Consider the following 9,268-nt stretch of genomic DNA (forward strand, 5'->3'; position numbering starts at 1 on the left):
ATTGAAAAAAAATGAATCTTGGACATGGAGCAGGACTGAAAAGAAAATTTTTGATATTGATAGTAATTTCATTTTGAATGAAGTCATAGATGAAAGTGGAAATTGTTTAAATATGGAACAAGGACCTTCAGCAGAACCTAAATTTTATGGCCTTAGTTGCTCTATTCCACGAAACTATATATGCCAGAAATGTGAGTTCTTCAATAATTTTTTTTTATTTTTATTTATTGGATTTCCATACATAAATAATCGTATCATTTTAGGGTCTGACGCGTGTGATTTTAGAAAAATACTTAAAAACAATAGGTCGAATGATATCGAAGAAACTTATCAAACAGATATAATTAATTCAACGATATATTATCAATCAACACCTATATTTGAAAATACTTTTCAAGAAGACACAACTAGTTCATGGATGTTTCCTCAATCAACGGTCAACCATAAAACTACTACTCAAGAGGAAATAACAGATCCAACAGTATTTTCTAAGTCGACGCCATCATTTGATACAGTCGTACGAGAAGAAACGACTGGCTCAACTATATTTTCCTTTTCAACACCTCCAATTGAAAAATTTACGCAGGAAGATAAAACTGTTCCAACAGAATTCCTACCATCAAAACCTACTTTTGTAACAGCTTCATTAACAAGTTTAACTAAATCTACTATTTCTCCTGAGTCAACTTTGAAATTGGAAACAACTCGTGTACCGTATCCGACTGATTCAACAGTTTATTATAGAACAACTACACAAGATTTTATAAAAATGATAGGTTCTACATTTGAATCAAATTTAAGAAATGATACTTCCACAATTTCTCAAACCGAAAATTCACATGTAACATTACCTACAACAAATTTATATAACAAAGAATATGATCTTCTTTCAGAGAATAATAGTAATAAAAAACTCAATACAACTTTCGACGAAACATCACAATTAATTCGCACTGACTCAATAGTAAGTGATAAAAACAAGCAAAACCAAACATCTCAGACGAAAGTTGAGCTTCAAAAAATAATCGATTCGAGCTTGGATGAAAAAATTAAAGTGGGAACTACACGTATACCTCAAACAGTAACACTGTCGAGTCAAAATTTTTATACGAAAACTTTCACATTGTTGACGACGAAATCAAAGCCAAATAGGAAAATTGATGAAACGGTTCATAAATCTAAAAATTCTAAGCTTAAAAAAGTAAGAGACGGTAAGAGGAAAAGTAAAAAAAAATTTAAAACGAACAAATCCATTAATAAATACAGTAAAAATGATGAAAATAGTAAACCCATAGCTATCAATGATGTACTAAACCGACTCAAAGAAGATATTCGAAAACATAATTTAAATTTTTCATTAAGTCTACAAGATAAACCTAATTTAGGAAGTAATAAAAAAATTATGAAACCATGGAGTGCGATTCTCAATCGCGTTTTACAAACTTATAATCACACAGAATAATTTCAAAAATCGACCCAATTATTTTATTGCATAATTATATTTGTAGTATGTATACGCTTAAGTTTCTATTAAAATATTTGAATTCAAAGAAGTTTATCTACAGTTTGCCATTGCAGCATTTTTACTAGTAAACTTCACAAATAATACTTTTGTTATTTTTATACCGTTTATTTGTATTGTAAATTGTACATTCTTACTCATGTAATCTAAGAATAATAAGAATGTGTCACCTGAGATTCACTTTTTAAAATAACATGCAAATTTCAAATTGGGCACGGCTCTTTTAGAGGTATTCAAGCGATTTTCCTTTGTTATTCGAAAAAGCTTAGAGTTTGACAAATTAAACTTAGTTTATATGACACTTTGATGACTGCTGTCAGATTTAAGTATGTGATTCGAATTATTTGTGCATAGATAATGTGGCTATCTTATCCAATTATCTAACAGTACAAATATAGTCCACTATGCCGTTCGAGTGTAGTGAAATTTAAATCGGTATTATAACTTGGCAAGTTATTTATTGTATTAAGGAATTCATTTTATTCTGTTTTACTCACTTGAACGCATATAAATTAAGATTGAAATTCAGAAAAATTTTGTAATGGATTTGCCACTTCATTTTCAAATCCTACAATTTTGTGGAATGTGGCACAATCATAATAATGAATTGCCAGTTATAAAGTATACCTACAAAATAGTAGTACTATTTATTATTATTCAAATAACTATGGGCCAAATATTAGAATTAATATGTATGCAAGGTAGCGTCGATGAATTTTCAGAAGTTCTTTATTTAACTTTGACTTATGTTACTTTGTGTCTTAAACTCTGGAACTTTTTAATTCATCAAGAAGAAATGCAAGAGATACTAGATGATTTGAAATCTTTTCACTGTGAACCAAAATCGACAGAAGAAGAAGATGTTCTAAATTTTTTTCGTAAATTATCAAGAAATGTTCTTTTAACATTTTTAAGTTTTTGTTTACTCTGCGGTGTAGTTTTATTTTCAACTTCTATTTTATCCACGGAAAATAGAAAAATTAATCTTCCGATAAAAACATTTCAATTTTTTGATATCACCAAAAGTGTTAATTATTGGATAGCATATTCTATCCAAGCACTATCTACTTTTTATGGCATAACTTTAAATATTTCAATGGATAGTTTACTAAGTGGATTCTCTATACTGATTTGCGGACAATTAAAATTAAATGGGTTTCGAATAACAAATGCTAAAACTTCAAACGATGTGCAGAATTGTGTTGAACATCATATGTTGATCATAAAGTTGATAAGAAAAATAAAAGCATTCTTCTCACAAGTTATTTTCTTTTTCTTTTTGAGTAGTTTGATCACATTAGCATCCAGTATTTATCAACTATCGAAGGTAATCCGAATATTAATTCTATTCACTAACTATACAATATAATCCATGTAAACAATTCATTACTGAAACTGTACATAATACTTTAAAAACAATTTACAGCTTAAGTTAGCCAGTTTTGAGTTTTTTTCCATTTTCTTTTACTTCATCTGTATACTTACTCAAGTATTTTTATATTGCTGGTTTGGTAATGAATTAGGATATGAGGTAAATATTAAATATAAATGTACATATTGTAAAATATACATATAAATGGGAAATACATTATGTGCATACACAATTAACTACTTACCAGAGTAGAGCTATCACTGAAACTTACTACATGGGAAATTGGCTGGATTTATCTAATAAAGACCGTCGACACATCTGGTTTTTGAACTCAGTGTCTCGAAATAGCAAAAATATTTCATTTCACGGATTGTGTGCTTTATCTATGGAGACATTTTTATGGGTGTCGTAATAATTTAATACATATTTACAATTTGAATTAAAAGATTATTTTTTGTTTCTGTAAAAATAATAATTTTTTTACAGATTGTTAAAACTTCTTACGCCGCCTTCAATTTACTACAACGCGTCTAAAATTAGTTTAAACATTTAGTCCAAAAAGCATCTACACTTTGATATGCACAATGTAAGCAATAAATAATACTTTTCTCACTCTCATCATGATACAAATTATAATTGAATTTTATTCGAATTTATAAAGTTACGTTAAGATACCATATTTTACAATATAAAAACCATTTCTAAACCATAAATATTTTTATAGCTAGGTTTGTTTTACTAGTCTCCCCGACAGGAAACGTATTTTGGTATAATTTTATCAAACTTTCTAAAAATTTTTATAAACTTACATATAATGTCAGATTGAAGACTCATTTTATATGAACATTTCTAAAAGTTCGATTTGATTGCGTACTTTACGCTATATAAAAGCAACTATCATCCATTTTCCATTTGAAACTCAAAATTGTTCAACCTTTAAAAAAAGAAAAAACCATTCAAAAAATTGTATAAACTTTTAAAAAACTTTATACGTTCTTATAAAATTTTTACAACTTTTATACCCATTCATATCGATTCCAATAATACATTTAAACTTAGAACTAGCTAAAATTTCCAGCCATAAATTAATAAACTTTATCGATTAAAAAAAAATGAAATTAATTAAAATATTAAACTGTTATAAGCTTTTATGTGAATCCGAATTCGATCCTTTATTTACATTTATGAAAGTTTATAAAAGAAATAAAACATTAATAATAAATCAATTCGACTTTCGAAGGGGCTAGAATAACATAGCACATATTTTTTCACTTTTCAAGCAGTCATATTTTAATGAAGTGTTGTCTAATACGTTACACATACAGCACTTTGAAATTGAAACTCGAATCTAGTTATTATCAGTATATGACAACTGATACGATATAAATCTCAAATTATTGACGGAATAACTATTACAGTACAGTATAACTCTTCTTACTCTAGTACACTCCTGTACTGTAAATTACCAATCAAATATGCAAATTCACGTCGAATACATCAACGACATTCGTCTTTATTAAAGGAAATTATGATGCATACTAACTAACTTATCTATACTGCTATTGTTCCTGTAAAGTTTCGTGGTTTAGTTCTGTGAATATCTGAGAGAAAAAATGGATATTATACCAGCTAATTTTCGTTTACTCCAATTTTGTGGGATTTGGACCGAAACCGATTCTGATAAAAACATTTTGAAATCTATTTGGGGATTTTCATTAATTACGGTTATATTCTACTTTACTATTGTTCAAATTATTAAACTTTACTTTTTTCTGGAAGATCTTGAGGAACTTATCGATGTCATGTTTTTGACTGTTACCTACATTTTATTGTGTTTAAAAATTTTAAATTTCATCATGCGACGTCAAAGTGTATTACATCTTTTAAAAATGTTTCGACATGATATGTATAAAGCATGTTCGCCTGAAGAGGAAAAAATATTGAAAATGTATTCAAAAAGTGCATACAACATGTTTAGGATCATATTAATATTGTCTCAAAGCACTGGAGTATTTTTTTGTCTACTACCTTTTGTAACTCTTGACCCTGAGAATTTTGAGTTACCTTTTAAAACTTATCAATTCTACGACGATGAAACAACACTGGGATTTTCTGTAACATATGTCATCCAGCTCGTAGCTTTGATTTTTGGAATTTTCATCAACGTTTCAATGGATACCATGATTTATGGTTTTATTTTACTAACCTCTGGCCAGTATGAGCTTGTAAGTTACAGATTTCAAGAATCAATTTCAAAAAACGACGAGTTTTTATTAAAACAAACAATAACTCATTATGGAATGGTGAAAAAAACTGTTAAACGTATTCAGACGGCTTTTATGATTGTTATTGCTCCGCTTTTCTTTTTGAGTTCTCTTACTTTGTGCGCTAGTATATTCCAATTATCACAAAACGATGTTTTTACCTTGGAGTTCTTAGGATTCACCATGTATTTATCATGTATGCTTTGTCAAGTATTTCTTTATTGTAAATACGGAGAAGAATTGAAGTCGAACGTAACTATTTTAATTTCTTGTCTTTAATTTTTATTTGACACTTAACTCATTTTCATGTTTTCCTTAATATTTTTGCCAGGAATTGGAATTCAAAAATAATATTTATAAAAGTAATTGGACTTCATTACAAGTAAACCAGCAAAAATTATTAACGATGATGTTAATATTAGCAAACAACGTTGAAGCTATATCTTGGAAAGGGCAATTTACGTTATCTTTAGATACTTTTGTTTGGGTAAACCACTTTTTTATGGTATCTATATAACTTTCAGTGATTAAAAAAAACAATTTTTTCAGCTAATGAAGACTTCATATACAGCTTTCAACTTGATCCACAAAACTTCGGGTTAACTCAACAATAATATAGCACGTCTACATTTTTATTATGTTAAAAATATGTAGTTAAAAAATTAGATAATTCGATTATTCATATTTGACTTTTATTAAATTAAATTTTATCTTTTTATCATTATCATAGGAAACTTAAAATTTTCAGATTCAATAAAAAATGATTAGAAATAATATAAAAATTTTTTTATTAGAAAAAATCATATAACCTTAGAATTGTTAGACTTGACGATAACTTTACATAATATAATGTTTGTCACTTCACAGACTTATTCATATTTTAATAACCTTGCACTTTTCCAGTATTTTTAATTGTTTTTAACTTTAGCTATTCATCCATGTTAATTCGAAAATTGCATATTTGTTAATAATACTACTTGCAATACAAAACGTGACTGGAAGGAAATATATAAATCTCTGACAAAATATTTAAAACATTTTAGGCACGATGAATGTTTCTTCGTATCAAAGAAATACAAAGATTAAACTCATAATACGTCAATCATTTATCAATGATATGTGTCACTCTTTACACGAGAGCTCACTGCATTTATAAACAGTGTCAGTACTCAGTTGCTGGTTATTATCGTTTAATGTGGCTTCTTCCAGTTTTGTATAATATTACTCTCTGGTACAATATGTTGCAAAAGTTGGATTTTTTACATAAAATCCTTGAAACTTGAATATTTTCATCTGGATCAAGAGAAAATATAATTATGAATCTGTGTAGTGAACGAATTCATAAATAATTAATTAAATAATTTGGCTTGCTCATAAATATAAGTTGAAGTTGAATAAAAACGCGCTATATTTGAAAAAAGAAAGCCCTCGTAGTGATACAACAGGTACGCATAAAACGCACAGATACAACAATGAAATCATTATATTTTTTCAGTCTACTTGTGTTTTCGTTGTTATTTTTGCTCAAGGTAAGAATTAATCTGAAATTGTAAAAATGCTAATCTGAATAAATTTTATAAACGACTATAGTCTGTTGTTGATTAGCTCAATACAAGTCACGTGATTGATTATTGTACATTGGGAGAAAAATATTGGTGTTTATCAAAAAGAATGGCAAGAAAATGTAAGGTAAAAAATTTGTTGAAGTATGTTTTTCATTGATTTTTTTCCAATTAATAATTTAGGTTTTTTCAATTTTGCTACAGAAACTGAGCGAGTGTTTTCCAACTTCGGAAACTATTGATGATATAGCAATTCGACCGATAGTTGAAATCATAAGACTTAAAAATAACAATTTCACTGGTATGGAGCATAACCCCTACGGTGGTTATATCGGTAGATAAATAAAAGGTTTGTAAGAAATATTTCATGATGATAAAGATCACAAGCTACGAATAAAATTGAACAATTTTTTATTTTAAGATGCTACCACAGCTGATGAAACTTTTACTTTCAAACGATTGATCTAAGGAATTAAAAAAATGCACGTCTGGTTCTGATCTTTGCATACTTCAATGTATTTCAATGGATTCCAGAAATCTAGTCAGAGGGATCATTAAAAAACGAAAATTTTAATGACTATACATTTTATTTGAGTTCAAAATTTACCACGAAATCATTTTGTTTTTCGATTATCATAATTTGAAGGTTTTTATTTATTAATATATATTTTGTGATTTTAACATTTAACTACATACAAAATTTCTATAGTTTTAAATTTTAGTATTATAATATTATAATTTATTCATGAAATTTATTAGGAACTGAGGAGAGTGAAAAAAGTGTAGAATACATAAATTGTATATAAAGTTAAGTTTATTTATACAACTTATTTAAAACATTATAAGAACTTAAATATCTTACAAATTTTATAAAGATTACCATAAACATTAATGCCAATAAATTATATTTACTATATTTTTGATGAGCGTCTTAATGTTCAAATGGTCAGATTATTTTTAGTTTATGTTTTCAATGTGAATTTTAACTAATATCTGTTTTTGTTAATGAACCAATTTATCTACCGAATGCTCTGAAAAAATACATAAAATCATAGTAATGATTATGTTATAAATTAAATTACCGAAAAGGTATGTTATAAAAATTACCCAGCATTAGCATTGGCCTGAGCAAATGATCCACTCGAACCACCAAAAGGTCCACCGACGCCAAAACTAGAAGCTTGAGCATTGGCTTGAGCATTAGCGTTAGCATTACCAAATCCATTGTTGAATCCGCCGTAGCCTGGAGCTACTCCATGTCCATGACCAATACCTCCATGACCGATACCTACTGGGCCAACACCATGTCCAAAACCGCCACCGTGAGGGTAAGGAACTTGACCGTGACCGTGGCCGTGCCCATGTCCATGGTAATGGTCATGGTGATGAGTGGGATCAGCTTCTCGGACTACTCTAACTAAAATTAATATATGATTTGCAGATTTAATCGCTAAAGTTTTGAATAATTAGAAAAATGTGTCACAAAAATACCAACCAACATGATGGTCATGCCCATCTCCAGGGTAATGTTCTGGTCCATTCTGCATAGCAATGTGACGAACAATCCTTACTATAAATGATTATGATTAGTTTGAAACAAATAGAGAATTTTTAAAGATATCGCATATTGATATTCTTACCAATGTGATGATCATGTCCATCTCCTGGGTAATGTTCACTTCCATCGGGATGCTGCTCGTGTTGAGGAAAACCAGTAGCTACAGCCGCAAAGGCCAAAACGAAGGCAATAGCGTATTTTACCATTTTGAAGCTATAATCAAAGTTCTTACCCAAACAAGAGCTAGGAGAAAACTGGCGTTCGGACAAAGTGCGCCACAATTTATATAGCCTGATCGAAACGAGTTGCACAAACAAGAAACCCAGACTGGTTCTTTATTATTAGGTAGATGTAACCGCTTATGCCGAAGACGATATTGATGACGATGATGCTTTGGGCCCGTGACGTCATCATTGTTGGCGTTTTTTTGCACCATTCAACATCCTTAAAGCCCATTTTGATATTATTATTGACTTTTTTTATAAATATTTGATCTTTTGTTACAAAAATTACACAGAGTACTTAGCTATTCAAGTCAACTTCGCTCGAAATCATTTGTATAAATTTAATGATAAAAGAAGTCATATGTAAATTTAATTTTAATAGTCTTTGAATATTTAAACTGTTTATCCTTATTTTAATTAATTTATTCATACTTACTGCTCATCAAATTTCAAAACAATAATAATGATGTATTTGTTTAAAATTCAATTGATAAAGGATTTGTTTACATAATACTGAGTGCTTCTGCTTAAAATATCGTTGCCCTTGAAAGGATCCTTCAGTTCCATATACTTGAATAATTATGGGTAAAAACCAGAGCTAAAAAGCAGTCAATGAAAGATTGGGTTACCCAAGATCATGTAAAAGACATAGATGATAATTTGTTTTGCGTTAAGTATAACAGGTTTCCACCGGGAATTCCCTTAGACCGTTGAGTTCCTAGAGGGCTTATAGTAAGAAAAACAAGTCAATGGAAATTTCATAAGA

General features: G+C 28.9%; 3 protein-coding genes across 3 annotated transcripts; 2 read left to right on the plus strand and 1 right to left on the minus strand.

Moving 5' to 3' along the window:
- Positions 1-35: 35 nt before the first annotated feature.
- LOC106655052 lies at positions 36-2,191 on the plus strand. Its single transcript, XM_014375239.2, has 2 exons — positions 36-191; positions 264-2,191. Exons 1-2 carry the CDS (start codon positions 113-115, stop codon positions 1,460-1,462), a joined length of 1,278 nt encoding a protein of 425 aa, XP_014230725.1. The 5' UTR covers positions 36-112; the 3' UTR covers positions 1,463-2,191.
- Positions 2,190-5,761, plus strand: LOC106655035 (odorant receptor 94b-like). Its single transcript, XM_014375220.2, has 8 exons — positions 2,190-2,384; positions 2,718-2,849; positions 2,949-3,053; positions 3,142-3,297; positions 3,381-3,422; positions 4,484-5,410; positions 5,490-5,645; positions 5,708-5,761. The coding sequence occupies exons 1-8, from the start codon at positions 2,190-2,192 to the stop codon at positions 5,759-5,761; spliced, it is 1,767 nt and encodes a 588-aa protein (XP_014230706.1).
- A 1,761-nt stretch (positions 5,762-7,522) lies between these two features.
- LOC106655137 (kininogen-1-like) lies at positions 7,523-8,833 on the minus strand. Its single transcript, XM_014375359.2, has 4 exons — positions 8,361-8,833; positions 8,216-8,290; positions 7,828-8,137; positions 7,523-7,751 (listed from the first exon to the last, which is right to left on the minus strand). Exons 1-4 carry the CDS (start codon positions 8,482-8,484, stop codon positions 7,736-7,738), a joined length of 525 nt encoding a protein of 174 aa, XP_014230845.1. The 5' UTR covers positions 8,485-8,833; the 3' UTR covers positions 7,523-7,735.
- Positions 8,834-9,268: the final 435 nt, after the last annotated feature.

Source organism: Trichogramma pretiosum, unplaced genomic scaffold (assembly GCF_000599845.2).
Source record: "Trichogramma pretiosum strain Unisexual culture from Peru unplaced genomic scaffold, Tpre_2.0 scaffold99, whole genome shotgun sequence".
Lineage (NCBI taxonomy): Eukaryota > Metazoa > Arthropoda > Insecta > Hymenoptera > Trichogrammatidae > Trichogramma > Trichogramma pretiosum.

Excerpts from the sequence above, each read along its gene's own strand:
- LOC106655052 (XM_014375239.2), top strand. The coding sequence starts at position 113 with ATGGAACAAGGACCTTCAGCAGAACCTAAATTTTATGGCCTTAGTTGC. Across the intron at positions 192-263 it reads AAACTATATATGCCAGAAAT|GGTCTGACGCGTGTGATTTT; the intron begins GTGAGTTCTTCA and ends GTATCATTTTAG.
- LOC106655035 (XM_014375220.2), top strand. The coding sequence starts at position 2,190 with ATGGGCCAAATATTAGAATTAATATGTATGCAAGGTAGCGTCGATGAA. Across the intron at positions 3,054-3,141 it reads GTAATGAATTAGGATATGAG|AGTAGAGCTATCACTGAAAC; the intron begins GTAAATATTAAA and ends ACTACTTACCAG. Across the intron at positions 5,646-5,707 it reads CTTTAGATACTTTTGTTTGG|CTAATGAAGACTTCATATAC; the intron begins GTAAACCACTTT and ends CAATTTTTTCAG.
- LOC106655137 (XM_014375359.2), bottom strand. The coding sequence starts at position 8,484 with ATGGTAAAATACGCTATTGCCTTCGTTTTGGCCTTTGCGGCTGTAGCT. Across the intron at positions 8,291-8,360 it reads TGGACATGATCATCACATTG|TAAGGATTGTTCGTCACATT; the intron begins GTAAGAATATCA and ends AATCATTTATAG. Across the intron at positions 8,138-8,215 it reads TGGGCATGACCATCATGTTG|TTAGAGTAGTCCGAGAAGCT; the intron begins GTTGGTATTTTT and ends TATTAATTTTAG.